This window comes from Eptatretus burgeri, chromosome 10 (genome assembly GCF_056783735.1).
Source record: "Eptatretus burgeri isolate ZD-2024b chromosome 10, Ebu_testis_v1, whole genome shotgun sequence".
NCBI lineage: Eukaryota > Metazoa > Chordata > Myxini > Myxiniformes > Myxinidae > Eptatretus > Eptatretus burgeri.
In genome coordinates, this window is record NC_140970.1 from 2,097,105 (window position 1) to 2,115,990 (window position 18,886).

At 47.8% G+C, this 18,886-nt stretch overlaps 1 protein-coding gene across 1 annotated transcript in view; it reads right to left on the minus strand.

The window, feature by feature from the left end:
• FUNDC1 (FUN14 domain containing 1) overlaps positions 1-18,886 on the minus strand; it is a 62,691-nt gene that overhangs the window by 6,803 nt on the left and 37,002 nt on the right. The window contains exon 4 of the mRNA XM_085896826.1: positions 1,519-1,647. Within this exon, the coding sequence (XP_085752952.1) occupies positions 1,519-1,647 (129 nt within the window). The remainder of the gene's footprint in view (positions 1-1,518; positions 1,648-18,886) is intronic.

Here is an 18,886-nt window from a genome sequence, read left to right on the forward strand (position 1 = left end):
AATGTTTCACAGAGTTCAAGTAACAGACACATCCCAACATCAACTGTTCAGAGGAGACTGCGTGAATCATGCCTTCATGGTCGAATTGCTGCAAAAAGCCACTACTGAAGGAGACCAATAAGAAGAGACTTGCTTGGGCCAAGAAACACAAGCAATGAACATTAGACCGGTGGAAATATGTCCTTTGATCTGACAAGTCCAAATTTGAGATTTTTGGTTCCAACCGCTGTGCCTTTGTGAGACGCAGTGAAGATGAACAGCTGATCTCTGCATGTGTGGTTCCCACCGTGAAGCATGGAGGAAGTGTGATGGCGTAGGGGTGCTTTGCGTGTGACACTGTCGGCAATTTATTCAGAATTCAAGGCACACTTAACCAGCATGGCTACCACAGCATTCTGCAGCAATACACCATCCCATCTGGTTTGCGCTTCGTGGGACCATCATTTGTTTTTCAACAGGACAATGACACAAAACGCACCACCAAGCTATATGAGGACTATTTGACCAAGAAGGAGAGTGATGAAGTGCTGCATCAGATGACCTGGCCTCCACAATCACCTGACCTAAACCCAATTGAGATGGTTTGGGATGAGTTGGACCGCAGAGGGAAGGAAAAGCAGCCAACACGTGCTCAGCATATGTGGGAACTCCTTCAAGACTGTTGGAAAAGCATTCCAGGTGACTAAATCATGAAGCTGGTTGAGAGAATGCAAAGAGTGTGCAAAGCTGTCATCGAGGTAAAGGGTGGCTACTTTGAAGAATCTAAAATACACTTTGATTTGTTTCACACTTTTTTGGTTACTACATAATTCCATATGTGTTACTTCATAGTTTTGATGTCTTCACTATTATTCTACAATGTAGAAAATTGTAAAAATAAAGAAAAACTCTTGAATGAGTAGGAGTGTCCAAACTTTTGACTGGTACCGTGTGTGTATGATATTGTTACGGTTGTGGAAATTCACAGAACACCATTCAGGTTCCCCAGAGATCAGTTATGTTGATAAGTGCGTGTCCAGGTTAAATTTCCCCACCGATGTATGAAGGGAATTATTTGTGTGCCGGGCTATGCATCTTTGAGGTAGCCGTTATTCTGTTCTATCTTTTATTTCAAACAAACAGCATCTCAACAACCACGCCATTCCCACCACAGCGCCAACCACACTACAACCATGCCACCTCCACAACAGCATCTCAGCAACTCCCACCCCGATATCCCTCAGAACAGGTAAACAGAAGCGACGGAGATAAGAAACTAATGTGTTGGCTTTTGGTGGGGCTTGGAGAACCTCTGGACTCTCTTTTGGAGATGAGGAATCAGTGAGCTGTTAGATAAATGAGAGCTAATGTACAGATAAAGGTGAAGAGGGTGGAGGGGAGGGACCACTCCACCCTTTTCAAAAAACACTTGATATCAAGTTTTCCACTCTTTTTTGATTATTAAAGCAAATAAACCTTGATGTACTTTTAAGAACTGGTACAGAGAAACACCCCCCCCACACCCCCTGAAATACTGACCTCGCCCATGGCACTGTTGACCTCTGAAGCAGCAAAATCTGCCCTTTTTGCCAGCTCTTGCCGAGCTTTGTTCATGTCACGTTCGACACGCTTCCAGTCCACACGTACATAACCAGTGTGGTTTGCTATCTGTGGCACACACAATCACATCGAGATTATCGTCTTGCAAACAATAATGAGGTGCAAACTGCTGAATAATCTAGAACTTGTACGTTCCGGGTGAAGTTTGGTTGCTTTCATGAAACTAAGATAAACAGCTTAAATCCGGGAGAATTGAACTGTAAAATAAACGTATTATACAAAAGTTAAAAATTGAGCCAACACTAAGCCACGAATCTCAAAAGGTAAACGTCAACCACTTAAGGTCAAAGATAAACTTAAGACTATTAAATATCTATGTACCACATTTTATAACTGCAGCATTAACAGCTTTCACACTATAGACGGCCAGCCAACCTAACCTATCGTAACACCCCGCAGGCATTTCATGTTAAAACTGGTATGGGGTGCCAAAAGGTAGAAAATATCTCTGTTGCTGAAAATTTGCCCCATACCAAGCGCAACCAAATCGATTTTCTCAAAAAAAATCACGAAATAGAAGCGTCCCTCGCACGCGCCGTGGCCACACCCACAGTACTCCACTCAGTCCACTAATCGCTCTTGCGGAGGAAGTAGCCAGTGTGTGCAACATGGTGCTGAACAGTTGAGCTTTCAACATGTCTTTTCAGTGGCGTGCAGGGGGGGGGGCGACGGTGTGTTGGCCCCAGGCATCCATTGGATGTGGGCATTCAATCAGAGAAGGAAATAAGATAGTAATTTTAAAATTTCAGCGGTGATAAATCAATTTTTGGAGGCTCACCACACTGCAGAGGCAGTTGTTAGCCCTTTATTCCTTTAACGTGGTGTACCCTTTCTGTCTAGAGAAAATGGTGCTTCTCCCCATCTCCCCCCCCACGCATGCGCATGATGTACGTGGTGTAACCAGCAAACCAGCAAAAGCAACAAGCAGACGTGGCTGTTCGTTCCTGCATTTCCTCGAGTCATAACTCGTCTTTTCTTCAGCTTTTTGTGCATCGAGATTAATTCTTTTACCTACTCAGGTCAGTGAATAGCTCTAGAATGGGTGCAACTCCGTGTTTTTTTAATAGGTTTTTTGGTGATATTTAATGAAATATTTACGTGGTATGTCATAAGAGTGAAGCCTGGGTGATCAGAGGACTGCTATGGCATTTAATCTCGGAATAGGAGACATTTATTCCTTAACATGTTCATATTCAAATACAGATACCACTAATTTGCAAGTCCATGATATAAATTGCACAAAATTATCAGTGGAGAATCAGTGTGAAATAATTTGATATGAAGGAACAAAGAAATGAAATAGGGTTTATCTGTCTGCAACTGACCAATTGTTTACCATTTTATTCCCATTTTCTCATGCGTCTTATGGTTTTTGAGATAGAAAATGAAATGTTACGAGTATTTTGTGTGCTTATTATTATCGAGTTTCAGAATTATTGCAGTATAGTTTATTCTCCACAACCACGCCATCTCCACAACACAGCGCCCTCCTCAGCAAACAGCGGCAAAATGCCGTTGTTACGAACTCGCGGCGCAACAGGGGGAGCTACATTCCAGCGTCCGTGTGCGATCAGCCGTCCAAACGGCTGATTTGCATAAACGGATCAAGACGGGCTTTGCCCTGGAAAAGGCCAGCCAATCAGAGGTGAAAGGGGTGAAGCCAGCCTGGGGTGAAGGTTCAGAGGTGAAAGGGGGAAGCGCCGATTTCGGGTGGCAAAACCTCCAACGGCTTCTCCCCTCGGGCTATAAAAAGGCATGTTGGCAACGCGCAGGGAGTTGGTGGTGGAGGTGTTATCTATAACAATATTATTGTTTTAATTTTAATGGTTTAATGGTTTTATCGCCAATTAAGATTTTTTGTCCTTTTATTATCTACAAATACAAGAATGAATATTGTTCAAGAGAAAATAAGCTTGTCTCAGAAGTGTGTAGGTTAGTAATCACTTTGTACATATAGATTTTTTTCAGATGTCTCAGATGAAGAAAGTACAACCGAGTGGAGCACAGAACAGGAAAAAAAAGAGGGGCAGAGTCGAAGATGAGTCCCATCAAAGAGGGGCATTAGATGCATGGATAAAAAGAAGTAAAAAAAGTCGGAGAACCTGGAGAAGTAAAAGATGTGGGTGCAGAAAAGGATTTTTCTGATACAGATTCACCTCGGTCAGAACATAATACTCTCTCTCCTCAGTCTCGTTGTCAGGATGATGATCCATGTGAAGAAAATAAAGAAGATTTTAGCATATTTTTGCAAAGAAGCGATTTTGGCTGTTTGAAAAAACCGATTCCAGATCATTTGAAGATGACAATATTACAACATGGCCCTGAAAGATATCAGAATAAAAGTGGTCCATTTGCTGAGAAGGATGGGAGATCATTTTCCAAACAGTGGTTTGATAAAGTTTCCACAAATGGAGAAATTGTGGAGAGAAAATGGTTGTTATACTCTCCATATCGGAAAGCATGCTACTGTTTTGTTTGCTTTTTGCTTTCAAAGGAGCATTTGTCATCTGTGTCAAAATTTGGAAAGGAAGACGGTTTCTCCACTTGGAGAAAATTAAATCCAAGAATACCTGACCATGAGAAAAGCCCTTCTCATAGAGCTCACATGAGGGAATACCTGAACCTCGTAGTTCGACTCCATCATTCAACTACGATAGATGCTGAACTTCAACAGCAAATGTCTGCTGAAAAGAAAAGATGGAAAGCTATAACTGAACGGATTGTCGAGGTTATATCCTTTCTGGCAAAACAGAATCTGGCCTATCGTGGACATCGAGGAGAAGGAATATCTGGGTTATCAGAACCAGGGGAGACAGTCAGTGAAAATACAGGAAACTTTCTAGCAACAATCAGACTTTTGGCCAAATATGATGACATCTTAGCAAAACACTTGCAGAGAGGGAAAGAGAAACCAAAAAGTGTCACCTACTTGTCCAACAGAATTCATAACGAAATAATCAATCTTCTTGGTGAAACTGTCAAGAAAAATATAATTTCCGAAATTACGGATGCAAAATATTTTAGCATAATGCTGGATTCAACTCCAGATATTGCCCATGAAGATCAGGTTTCTGAAATTCTGCATTACGTTCATATTGATGAAAACAGAAAAGTAGAAATAAAGGAGACATTCATGGGATTTTTTCAAGTCAACAAGAAAGATGCAGTCGGCCTGGTAAATAAAATTCAGGAAAAATTGGAAGACAAAATTTCCATGAATGACTGTCGTGGTCAAGCATATGATAACGCAGCAGCTATGGCTGGAGTGAGAGGAGGTGTTCCACAAAAAACTCTTGAAGTTGACCCAAAAGCTGTGTTTGTGAACTGCGAGAACCACAGCCTCAATTTGGCCTGTGTCCATGCAAGTGAGGTGCAACCTGTTGTTGTTACATTTTTTGGCATTCTGGAAAAACTCTACTTTTTTTTTCTTCATCTACTTCTCGTTGGGAAGTGTTAAAATCTTTTGTCACTCGGACTGTGAAAAGACAGTGTGACACAAGATGGAGTTCCAGCCATGATGCTGTGCAAGTAATCCACGAAGAGCGTGACAACGTTATTGCAAGTCTTCAACACCTGCTGGAAGGAGAATTTTCAAGGGAAAATAAATCTGATGCAGGATCGCTACTGAACTCTATTCAACAGTTCGTTTATAGCTTTGTTAAATTTTTGGTACTCAATTTTATCATCAGTGGAGAAAGTCTCAAAACGTTTGCAGAATCCGAAAATGGGGTTCCATGAAGCTTCTTGTGATTTGAGAGGACTTATTCATCTATCTATAATTCCAGCAATGTGTGTGAGTGTGTGAGTGTGTGAGTGTGTGAGTGTGTGAGTGTGAGTGTGTGTGACCGCTGTTTCTTGACAACCGCTGGTCCGATTTAATTGAAACTTGCCAGGTATATTGCTGGGGACCTGAGGATGTGCCTTTTCAAGGTTTGATATTAATCGGACAAGTGCTTCCCAAGTTATGGCCATTTATTTACCAAACCAATGACAAGACACGTTGTTGCGTGGGTGTGGCCGATGGGGAAGGGAAGCTCAGCCGCGTTCGCCATTACGGGTTATAACGTACGGACTTCCGGATCCATTACGGGTTACAACGTACGGACTTCCGGATAATGATGACTTCGTGTATTCTAATAATTTCTCGATTTCTTATGCGCATTTATAGATAAACACAATGCCCCAAGTTATGATTGTTTTCATATTAGACGGTGTATAAATTTCAGTAACATCAGAGTGCTGGTATGCTCCGAACCAGGAAGTAAATTTTTTTTCTCTCTCTTCTCTTTTTGTTTTTCCTTGCCACGACATTGCGAAAAGGTAAAATACGTTGGCGCTAATTGAATAATTGGGTATTAAAACTAAATTGCGAATAATCGTAACTGCGAATAATATTCGAACTTCTGGGCCACGCACGTATGGGCACTCGAGAGCGAAGAAACGGCCTGCGTGGTTGTTGTTTGTTGCTCGCGGTTTGAATATTTATTTATTATTATTATTATTTTTTTACGGGCACGTACTAGTATCTTGAATTTGAAGAATGATGAAATTATCCACAATGCAATAGATTTAGCCAATGAATATTGTGAAAATTGGGGAATACCAATTGCACGAATAAGGAGAAGAAGAATAATGCCTGGAGAGTCAGCAAGAGATAGTGGACTGACGGCACAAGAAGAAATGAATAGAGTAATGGTAGAGATTGTGAACAGATTAATAACTGAAATTGAAGACTGCAGTGTCCGTCTTCAAAGACTCAGTGACCTTTTTTTTTCTTTTCTTCTGAACTTGAATTCAATAGTGATTGAAGATGAACAAGAAAGAGAGAAATTAAAAAAGGAATGTTCAGACTTTGCAAATTATTATGACAATGATGTGGTTGCAATTCAGTTATATGACGAAATTATTGATTTTGTGATGCTCCTTCGAGCTGGAGGCAATAGAGTTACCCCTGATCCTAAAGATGCTCTGGAGTCTTTACTGCAGTATGGGAGGGATGTCTTTCAGACGCTGTGTGTTTCATACAGATTACTGCTTACAATCGCATTTTCAGTCGCAAGCTGTGAAAGGTCATTTTCAAAATTGAAATAAATAAAAACATATCTGAGGTCTTCTGTCACAGGAGCAACTGACCAACCTGGCTTTAATAAGCATTGAAAAAGAATTTCTCACAGCTGATGTAAAAAGTGAAGTCGTTCAGGTGTTTTGTGACAAGGAGGTATCATTTAGGGAAAAGAACTTAATAAATTTGATTGATTTATATTAAAATCGAATAAAGCGTTTATTTCATGTTTCATCTGTGTTTATATTGTTACGGCTGTGGAAATTCGCATAACACCATATAGGTTCCTTAGATCAGTTATCCCGGTAAGTCTGTGTTCAGTTAGATTTCCCCACCGTTGTTTAATGGGCTTTATTCGTGTTCACCGGGCTGTGACCCTTTGAGATAGCGTTTTTCTTTATCTATCGTTATTTTGAACCACCATTGCAACAAACCTCCACGCCAACAACCGCCACCACGCCAACCACGCTACAATCACCATTACAACAACCACCACAATCTTCGCCACTACGCCCGCTTGCGAACGCCATCCTCCACGGACTACGCTACAACCCCCTTTCCGCGTCGGAAACCATCTGAGAACGCGAGGAGGGAAGCAAGAAGGATCTCCGATGGCGTGCGGCTTTTCCCGCCTGATTTTCCCGCGCTTGGTGTGGGGGAAGTGCGATCTGAGCCGGGGGTCAAAGGTGAGAAAAGGTGGGGGCCTCTTTTTGGGGGAATAATTCCTTGAACCTGAGCCAAAGCTGACTTCCCCGTCGCGCGGGGAGGGGGCGAGAGGGCACGCCCCTTTTCGGGAGCCTTCTCAAAACGCCTCAAAAGGTAGGTGGAGCCGAAAATGGGGTGGAGCGAAGGGCGGAGCCCCACGCTATGAAGGGCGGAGCCCCGCGCTATAAAGGGCGGACCGTACGCGAGGCTTGGGTCTCTCCGAGAGATCTCCCTGTGGTTCATGACTCTCTTCCCCGTCTCCCGGTGGTCCATGCCCTGCTGCTGCGTCCGGCTCGTGGTACACTCGCCTGCCTTTGGTGGTCCGGTGCTCGTGCTTCCTGTGGTTCAGCGCTCCTAGGGTGGTTCAGCTGTTCCTGTGGTTGGGGTCCGGTGGAGGGCCTGTTCATCGGGGACGTGGACAGAAGGCGCAGCTCTGCCGGCTGTGTGGTATGGACCTGCGCGTCCGGACGAGGAGTGCCGGAGAGAGTTCGCCGGCCACGCGGGAGGCCCGAAAACAAGGCGCGTCCAAGCTAGCTGTCGGGGGAGGGGGACGTCACGACTCGACGACCACTAAGGGGGGCGGGTAACCTGCACGGTCTCGTGGGCCGATTCAGTCAGCCAAGGCCTACGTTATAAAGGACCCCGGACCCCGTCTACCTCCCTGCCGATGGGGAGGTCTTTCCTTTTGTTTTTGTATGCATGCTGTGGCGCCGTGCCCTGTTAAGTAACGACTGTATAAGTGACTGTGGTTGTAAATAATAATTAAAGTCGGTCGTATTGCTTTTGCATTCTGTTTGTTGCTTGTATATTGCATGACTGCCCTTGCTTGTGTTGTGCTGTATAGTGAATAAATGTCCTTATATGCAATGTACCCCGTTCGTCGTGACCTATTTCCCTTTTGAAAAGCCATCTTGCATCGTTGAATGAGTAGTGGGTTTTGAACGCCCGGTAAAGAGAATCGGATCCGTCGAGGTCGGCGATAACACTGCTCGGTTATCACTGCAGTACGGAACGGACCGCTTAAGCAGTTCGTGTCCCAGGCTGACCTGCGGCGCAGTGCAGACCCTCGGTTGGTTACCTGCGCGGGTACAAAGGAAAATCGACATTCGGCGATTCACCCTATTTCGCGCGGGTAGAATGCTGACTGGGCTGTGGTGAGGTTAAACCCCCACCCGTGACTGGTTCCTGGCGGTAGTTCCAGGAGGGTCACGACTGAATTGTCCGCCCGGTGGGCGACGCGGTTGCGATTGGAGTTACACGGCCGATCGCACGCCGGCGGACGCGAATTCTTAATACTGGTGTCAGCGAGCGGGAAACAAACTCTCCAGTCACCAAACTGAATTTGCGGGAATCGGCCCAGGGGTGCGCGAAGCGACCCCCCCCCCCACTCCCATCAAATTCGAGCGTTTAAAAAAAAAATTCCACGAAACAAGATGGCTTTTCTTGTTTTCCACGAAACAAAAACAGCAGGGGGTATTAGGTATGCCTTTATAAATGGTAGAATCCATGGTCAAGGATGCCGTCGCCATGCGGTTTGGACCTGTATCAGAAAATTGTAATCAGTGGGGGAGCTCACCCTCATACACTGAGCAGGAATTTTACCGGCAAACAAACTCGGAGTCGCAAGATGGCGGCGCGGCCGCACTCAGCGCGGCAGGAGGCGTGAGCGGGCCGCTATTAATGGCACTACGAACCGCGCAGCACGACGAAGGCGCTCCTGCCCACCGGCTCAAACCACGTGGGCATGGCAGGCGAGGCAGGGCGATGGCAGTACATTACAAACTGAGTTGGCCGATGCACGGGAACGAATTTGGGAGCTGAATGAGGAATTCGCCAGCACAATCTAGGAACTACATAAGGAAACAACACAAGTAGATTGTTTGCATGGGTTTGTGTTACAAAAGGCGAGCGAACTGAATGAAAGAAAAAAGGAGGAGCAAATTAGTAATTCTCGGGATTGGAAGAACTTGGAGGAAGAATGGGAAAAAAGCTGGAAGAGGAAAAACGGGAACACGATGTGGAATTGGAACAACTGAAGGAGGAGGTAGAAGAAGGCAATCGGAAAAGAGAAGGACTGGAACAGACGATAAAAAGAAAACAGGAATGGCAGGAATTCCATAAGAAATTGCAGGAAATGGTGCAGAAAGTAGAGATCAACAAAGTGAAAGAAACGAGATTGGAGAAGGAAGAACGAGAGGAACAGTGGAATAAGAAACAAAAGGAACACAAATTGGAAATTCACCAACTAAAGGAGATGAGGAAGAAAGAATGTGAAAGAGGTGTGGAGATGAGGACGGAATTAGAAGGAAAAGCTTCCGAGTTACAAAAACACCAAGACAAAGAGAGGGAACTACAAAACGAGCTGAGGATGTTGAAAGAGGAGAGAACAAGGACGGAGAATGAAACGTCAAGGAACCACACTGTACAGATCGAACAGCTGGAAGCGAAGGCCAGATTAAAGAATGAGGAACAAGAAAGATTAATGAAAGAAGAACGAATGAGACAGGAGAAGGAAATCAGCCAATTGAAGGAGACAACGAGATTGCAGAATGAGGAACAAGAAAGACAGTGGAATAGAAAACACAAAGAACAAGGAATGAAGCAGGAAGAAGAAATCAGTCAATTGAAGGAGACAACGAGATTGGAGAGGGAAGAACAAGAGAGACAGTGGAATAAAAAACAAGAGTATGAATTTGAGGTTGAACAAGAAAAGGAAAAGGCAAGGATGGAGAATGAGGAGATAGTGAAAGAGCAACGACTGAAACAGGAAAAAGAAGTCAACCAATTGAAGGAAACTGTGAGATTGAAGAATAAGGGACAGGGGATGAAAGAAATTAAAAAAGAAAGAAAAGAACAACTAAAACAGAAAGCAAGGTTGAGGTATGTGGAGATCGTGAAAGAACAAGGAATGAAACAAAAAGAAGGACAATAACGACTTAAGGAGAAAGCAAGGTTGAGGTACGCAGATATAATGAAAGAACAACGAACGAAACAGCAAAAGGAGCTCGGCCAATTGAAGGAAATGATGAGATTGAACCATGAGGAGCATGAGAGACGGTGGGGTAGAAAACAAAAACAATATGAGTTTGATATTAATCAACTCAAGGAGAGAGCAAAAGTTGAGTCCACGGAGATGGAAAAGCTCCGGAAAGATAACGAACAGCTAGTGGGGCTCAGAGAGGAAGAACAACTCAAATGGGAAGGAAAATGGAGCCAGGAAGAAATGCAAATAGTCACGGAAACAGAGACACGGGAGATAGAGGGTGGATTAAAAGGACCTAAGGACAAACACACACACACACACACACACACACACACACACACACACACACACACACACACACACACACACACACACACACACACACACACACACACACACACACACACACACACACACACACACACACACACACACACACACACACACACACACACACGTAGCGAGGCTTAATGGGGGCGAGCTGGCAGAACGTTTTGTGACCTGATGCAAGCAGCTGGATAGCCTCCTTCGGGAACGGAGGGAGACGCTATTCTCCCTTGAAGCTGATCGCGACCAGGTGAGTTCAGTCGTGTCAAGCGAGTTATAGGGGGCGAGTGCTGCGAACGGGTGCATGAGGAGCTTGGGGGGTATGGAGGCCCCGGGAACCCTTGTGGTGACACGATTCCCCAGCGTGAGTGTCCCGGTGTGCGTGGTTGCGAGTGAGCCGAAATGCGTGCCTTCCAGCGCACCGTGTGTGACAGAGACCCCGTGTGTGAGAGAGACCCCGTGTGTGAGTGGTGTGGTTACGAGTGTGGTCCCGGTGTGTGTGCTCACAAGTGTGGTAAAATGCGTGCTTTCCAGCACGCCGTGCGTGAGTGAAGTCGTGTGTGTAACAGAAACCCCGTGTGCAAGTGAAACACCACGTGTGAGTATCACCGCGTGTGAGAGTAGTATGGTGTGTGTGAGTGAAAGGGTCTGTGTAAGTGAAGCACGGTGTGTGAGAGAGACAGCGTGTGAGAGGTCGCTGTATGTGAGGGAGATGACTGTGGGCATGCGCGAGCACGCAGCCGCATCTCCGAGAGTGAGTGAAATGGTGAGGTGTGCGAGTCTCGTGACACGCGGGAGTTTGAGCGCGTGGATTGAATGGAGACGACGACGGCGACAGAGGGACAAGGGCCGGGTAGCGGCCATAGCTGCATTGGGGACCGTGCCGGGTTTGCACGGCAGTGCGCACGGGGTCTGTGCTGTGGTATGCACGAGGCCGCCACGTGCGCGCCTGCGGGAGTGAAGCCCGGTTCGTAAACGCCAGCGGTGGATTCGCCGATCTCGCGGACGGACAGAAGGTAGGCTGGATGTGAATTTGGACCGGATGGGTTCTCCACGCGAGCGTGTGTGTGAAGCTCCGACGGGCAGAGCACATGTTCGTGTGGGGAACCCCTCGAAACGTGAGGCTTGCTTTTGAATGCGCAGGGTGACGTCATGGCTGCACGTAGGGTTGGAATCCGGCAGGAGGGGTATCCCTGCCGGATGGTACTGTCCAAGGAGGGACGAGGTGCACGAACAACTGCCATGACGTCATGGGAGTAAAAGCGTGCAGGTTGAGAGTTGCCGCGCTGGTGGTGCGCGAGGGAAAATAAAAGTAGAGCAAAGCAAGCCTCGCTTTGAGTGAACAGGATTCCCGGGCAACGGGTGGAAGACCCCCTTGGCTTGGGCACTGGATACCACGAGTTAGGGGGATGGGTTAGCTTCGCTAGACCGGCTTCATGGGGCAGGGGTAAGTCCTCATGGGGCCCGTGGAATGGATTAGTTTGAGGGATCCAGTTTAGATTTAGAATGGGGAGAAATGGATTTCTTTTGGATTTGGAGACAGTGACGACTTTGAGTGTGTAGAGTGGATGTAGCTTAGCTACGTAGGTTAAAAGGAACGTGCTATGGTGTAAGGGATGACGAGGGAGCACGAGGTAGTTCGGGGAGGCAGTTAGAAGAATGGCAGAATAAGCGAAGTGTGAGTTGAGGAATGGAAAGTGTACTTGATGAGTGAGTGAGGCCAGGAGGTCTGAGTGTATGGAGTGATTGTGGAATGCATGGTGCGATGAGTGATTGAGGGGAGGAGTGATTCCCACCCAAGGGACCCCGGGGTCAGTGTAAAGTGAGTTAGTGGGTTAGTCAAATTGACAAAATGGATGTCGTTTTGTTGGTGTCGAGAGTAGGCTCCAAACCCGTTTGGACGGGTACAGGAGTCCTGTTGACGGGCGGGGAGCGTGGCTGCGAACGGTGAGTATCGCTGAGTGGGTACCGCGGGCACTGGGCTAGTCAGCCGCGGTAGGCCAAGGGCCCATGGGGGGCCGGGATAGTGTAGTGGGCAAAGGTGCACCTGCATGATGCGGGGGCCTGGGGCACCATATGCCACGGGGGCAGTGTACTGGGCACGGGCGACTCTCAGAAAAGGGCCCGGGGCGCCAGCCTGCCATGTGAGCGTGGAGGGGGAAATCGCCAGGGAGGGCACCTCCCCAGTTTCGGGAGCTGGTAGGCTCAGAGGCAGTGTAGTGCCTGGGGGTGCCATCGTAGGAGAACTGGCAGAGGGTAGTTCCTGTCAAGGGAGCCACGCGTCCCAGCCGTGAGACCGTGTGAGAGCACGGAAAGAAAATTGCGGGGCATGGCCCGAAATTTGAAAGGACACCAACACAGGCGACGGGAATCTTGGTTGTTAGAACTGATAGTTTAAGCGAGAGGCGCTTGTTGAAAGCCCCTGGGTAGTTTAAAAGTTAATGGTTTGGGTAGATAGAGAAGTGTACCCCTCCGCACCATCCATCCCTTCGCTCTCATTGTGGGCCGCTGGACCCACTTTGGGTTAAGATCGCTGAAGTCTGAGGAGGCCATTCTGAGGCTCCATTGGGCCTCGACACAGGACGCTAGCTCTCCCTCATTCCCCTCCAGGAAGGGAAGGTAGGGGTTAGGAGTAGGCTAGGAGACGATAGGTTAGCCGAACAAGGACGATAAAGGAGCTTAGGAGACGAGTTATAGAGGGGGAAGTAAAAATAAAAATAAAAACAAAAAAAAAGTTGGGGCTAAATTGATCTTTGACAAATTAAGGGGGTGGGTATGGACAGAGACAGGCAAAGGCGATAGGTTGGGAGGGAGACAGGTAGGGTAGGTCCGAGCCCGCCTTCCGAGGGGCCAGCACCACCGCACTCCCTCCACCAACCTCTATTTCCAGGCAAAAGGCTGGCCAACATCGTCAGCTGGCTGTTTTACTGCAAGGCCTGTGCCGGCCACTTCATCTGCTGGCTGTTTTTTTTTACTGCAAGGCCTGTGCCGGCCGCTTCATCTGCCGACTGTTTTTGTTATAACGGCCTTGTTGTGCCATGCCATGCCTTGTCTGCCTGCCTTTGCCCATGCCCACCAGTCCCCGTTCTGTTTTGCATTCCCCCCCCCCCTTGTTCATTACCATGTGCGCCAGAATCATCGCGCAAATTGCAGGGACTGCCTTGATGGCAGCCGCAACACGGGACTGCACCGGCGGCCCGTGCACCATTGTTTGTTGCATCCATCCATCCATCCATCCATCCACCGTTCATTGCTGTGTTGCTTGAGCCAACACCATCCGCATGCCGCAGGGACTGCCCTGTAGGCAGCCGCACACGGAGACTGCTTGTGTTCACTGCGCTCATTTAAAAAGGGGGAGGCCTTGGATTGCGTGCGGGTGGCCGGCCGCATACCTGTCACCTGCATGGTTTCATGAGCCAGAGACTGCGTGTGAGCAGCCTGGCTCCCTGCTTTTTCTGAAAGTCCATAGATCCTGGGCCATGGTGTAGTGTAAATATATAAGGTAAAGGTGTAAAATGTAAATGAGTTGCGCCCCCAGCATGTTTGTCTTAGCGCCGGCAATTTATTTAAGTCGTCTGTATGAGTTGGTTTGTTTAGTTAGTTACTCAGCCCATAGGTTATTTATTTTTGGGACATGAATACCCTGAATGTCACACTCAGGGATCCGAAGGTAAAACGTATTAGGGGAGAACTACACGATGGCACACAAAAATTCGACGACTCGGAACGAGTCTGTAAAAAGGGGAGGGGGTAGTGTTACAGCTGTGGAAATTCGCATAACACCATATAGGTTCCTTAGATCAGTTATCCCGGAAGTCTGTGTTCAGTTAGATTTCCCCACCGTTGTTTAATGGGGTTTATTCGTGTTCACCGGGCTGAGACCCTTTGAGATAGTGTTTTTCTTTATCTATCGTTATTTTGAACCACCATTGCAACAAACCTCCACGCCAACAACCGCCAACACCAACTACGCCACAACGCCAACCATGCTACAATCACCATTACAACAACCACTACCATCTTCGCCATGACACCCAATTGCGAATGCCATCCTCCACGGACCACGCTACAACCCTCTTTCCGCGTCAGAAACAGTCCGAGAACGCGAGGAGGGAAGCAAGAAGGATCCCCGATGGCGCGCGGCTTTTCCCGCCTGATTTCCCCGCGCTTGGTGTGGGGGAAGTGTGATCCGAGCCGGGGGTCAAAGGTGAGAAAAGGTGGGGGCCTCTTTTTGGGGGAATAATTCCTTGGACCTGAGCCAAAGCCGACTTCCCCCGTCCCCCGCACGGCACGCAGGGAGGGGACGAGAGGGCACGCCCCTTTTCGGGAGGCTTCTCGAAACGCCTCGAAGGGAGGTGGAGCCGAAAATGGGGTGGAGCGAAGGGTGGAGCCCCGCACTATAAAGGGCGGACCGTACGCGAGGCTCGGGTCTCTCTGAGAGATCTCCCTGTGGTTCATGACTCTCTTCCCTTGTCTCCCGGTGGTCCATGCCCTGCTGCTTCTTCCGGCTCGTGGTACACTCGCCTGCTTTTGGTGGTCCGGTGCTCGTGCTTCCTGTGGTTTAGCGCTCCTAGGGTGGTTCAGCTGTTCCTGTGGTCGGGATCCGGTGGAGGGCCCGTGCATCGGGGACGTGGACGGAAGGCGCAGCTCTGCCGGCTGTGTGGTGTGGACCCGCGCGTCCGGACAAGGAGTGCCGGAGAGAGTTCGCCGGCCACGCGGGAGGCCCGGAAACCAGGCGCGTCCATGCTAGCTGTCGGGGGAGCGGGACGTCACGACTCGACGACCACTAAGGGGGGCAGGTAACCTGCACGGTCTCGTGGGCCCATTCGGTCAGCCAAGGCCTACGTTATAAAAGTCCCCGGACCCCGTCTACCTCCCTGCCTATGGGGAGGTTTTTCCTTTTGTTTTTGTTTGCATGCTGTGGCGCCGTGGCGCCATGGCGCCATGGCGCCATGTCCTGTTAAGTAACGACTGTATCAGTGACTGTGCTTGTAAATAATAATTATAGTCGGTCGTATTGCTTTTCCATTCTATTTTTTGCTTGTATATTGCATGACTGCCCTTGCTTGTGTTGTGCTGTATAGTGAATAAATGTCCTTGTGTGCAATGTACCCCGTTCGTCGTGTCTTATTTCCCTTTTGAAAAGCCATCTTGCATCGTTGAATGAGTCGTGGGTTTTGAACGCCCGGTAAAGAGAATCGGATCTGTCAAGGTCGGCGATAACACCGCTCAGTTATCATTGCAGTACGGAACGGACCGCTTAAGCGGTTTGTGTCCCAGGCCGACCTGCGGCGCATTGCAGCCCCTCGGTAGGTTACCCGCGCGGGTACTTAGGTATATCGACATTCGGCGATTCACCCTATTTCGCGCGGGTAGAATGCGGACTGGGCTGTGGTGAGGTTAAACCCCCACCGGTGACTGGTTCCTGGCGGGAGTTCCAGGAGGGTCACGACTGAATTGTCCGTCCGGTGAGCGACGCGGTTGCGATTGGAGTTACGCGGCCGATCGCACGCCGGTGGGCGCGAATTCGTAACAATATATTCAAAATGTTTTCCTTTCTCATAATATTTCTCAGTATATTAGGCCTTATACTTGAGTCTTTGGGGCATACAATCAAGATTTGTCCCGGGCATCACCAGACCTCTGCACGCCACTGCGTCTTTTGCGTTGTTTTGCTTTCATTTTGTGTGAAATCTACGACAATTGCATTGTTAAATTCGGGGCAATAGATGAAATGAAAGCTATAGGAATGATAGGTTCGCAAAAACGCAAAAAAGAGCCAGAACTCACTTCCACATGTCTGTTCTGTTTGAAATCAAAAAAGTGCAAGGAAGTAACACGCCAACCATCGGACAACGGTAAGAATAGGGTGATCACGGTCCTCGCTGAACGCAATCACCTCGGAGAGGAATCTGATTGATTGAAGAGGCTGAACGACATTTCAATACGGGAATCGCCGTTGATGTGGCACAGCTCGTGTTACTGTGATTTCACGGCTGAAAGTCGATTGAAGCGTCTCAGATCGAAACCACTGTGCGAAGGAGCTGCAACTGGCGGTGGCGGGGACAGCATGGATTTGGAGGCACGGTCATCGCATGGAAAACATGAAAAAGTAGACTGGGAAAAATGTATATTTTGCCAAGACGAAAGGAAGGGAAAACCGGGTAAGAAAGTTTGCAAGAGTCAAACTGAATTACATGATATCCGGACAATGCATTTATCCCGTAAGATACTGGAACTTTCTAACGTAGACACGGCGCTGCGGATTCGTCTGGCAGGCACAGTAGATCTGATTGCTGCTGAAGGCAAATATCATCTGTCATGCTTGATCAAATTTGAGAGAGAAGCAGAGAAACAAAGACTGGATGTTGGACAAGGTGAAGATAAGGAGCTGACGACCCTATGTAACATTTTGAATGACGGGCTTTCACATGGATATATATACGATATTGGGGAGGTTTGGAAGCGATTTCAGGATTTATGTGAAGCGAAAGGACAGGAAATACCTCGGAGCTATTTGTCACGAAGGAAAACCTTCAATGACGTGGTGTCGAAGAGACTCGGGAATAGAGCTGGCTTCATTAGACGCCCCAATCGTACAGCCTCATTGCTCTTGTATCCCAGTGAAAGGAATGAATGTGTCATTTCAACATCTTTGTCAGGAATGCACAGGGATGAAGACTCGGAAGATTCTGATGATGGTAATGACTTTTCGATGATGGTCAGCAATCCACTGCAGGAAATAGTACATTCTGCTCTCCAATTGTGGAACGATCTCAATAGCCGCCTTGGTCACGAATTAGGATGGCGAGGAATCGACCAAGACCATGTGAATGAGATCATCCCCCAATCGTGGCACATATTTCTCGGAGTCCTTTTTGCCGATGCGATCGAGGATAATACTGAAGCTGCTGATACATGTGCAGAGCTCGACCGCTAAGTCTGTGATATCGCACAGGACATCATCTTTCGCCTTTCCCAGGGGCGCAAGCTGACATCCAAACACATTGGATGAGGGATGACAGTACATCAAATGACGCGATCCGAGGCCTTGGTGGATCAATTGCATGCAAGTGGTCACTGTATCAGCATCGACACAATCCGGCACATTGACACGTCCATCGCAAATGATATTCTCGACAGGGCCGACGCAAACGACGGAGTCTTTATCCCCGAGGTAATCTGCCCATTCGAGACCTCAGGGCTGGTCCTCAGTTCATGTGACAATATTGACGTACTTGAGGAAACAATTGAGGGCAACAACACTACACATTATACACAGATGGCAGTGTGGCAGCGAGATGACGGAACTGTTTATCACAGAGATGAACCTCGGCATATTGGTCGTACTAAAGCTCTCAGCCAGGAACGAATCGGCAAGATGCACATCTTAGAATACGCGAAACCTCGTTCTGGTATTCGTTCGTCCCCCACTTTTCCTGATGGTGCCGCCATCAACGTAGAGTCGTGGTTCCAAGAGTCTGGCAATGCAAATAACAGCAAGTCCAACGACTTGGCATGGACATTATCAAGAATATTACATGGTGGTGAGTCACAATCTGTGCCACCATGGGCGACATTTAACAGTCTGGCGATGAACAGGACCCCACCTGTCACCAATGTAGGTATGCTCCCAATTCTGAAGGCACCGGCAGACCATGATGAAACAATGACAACTGTGATGACTAAGTTCATGAATATCAGTGAAAAGGTGGGACAGACACACACAGTCATTTTTGCTAACCAACCTCTCTACAGTTGGATGAAAGAACTCGTATGGAACGATCCCGCCAAATACAGCAATGTTATATGCCTCCTTGGTCACCTCCACATTCTCTTCAATTACCTCAAAGCTATTGGACAGCATTATGAGATGCAGGGCTGGAGGATATCTGGATCGAGGTGGGATTATTCGCTCCTAATACGATACCAAGCGTACTTGGTGGAAAAGCATACTACCGAGGAGTATATGGACATATTTGTACGTACGAAGCATTGCGTCGCATCCGATGGACCAAATTCATGGAGTGGCTCGAGCAAAGTCATGATATCGCAACAATCGCTTCGATCGAGGCTATCAAGACATGCGCTGAGGAAGTTAGGAACAAATGTCGCAGTGCAGATTGTCGTCTCTGCAAATCCGATGCACCGAGCCATGCCATCTGTGCTTTGAGACAAACCATCGAAAGATCAGACGTATTGACGAAATT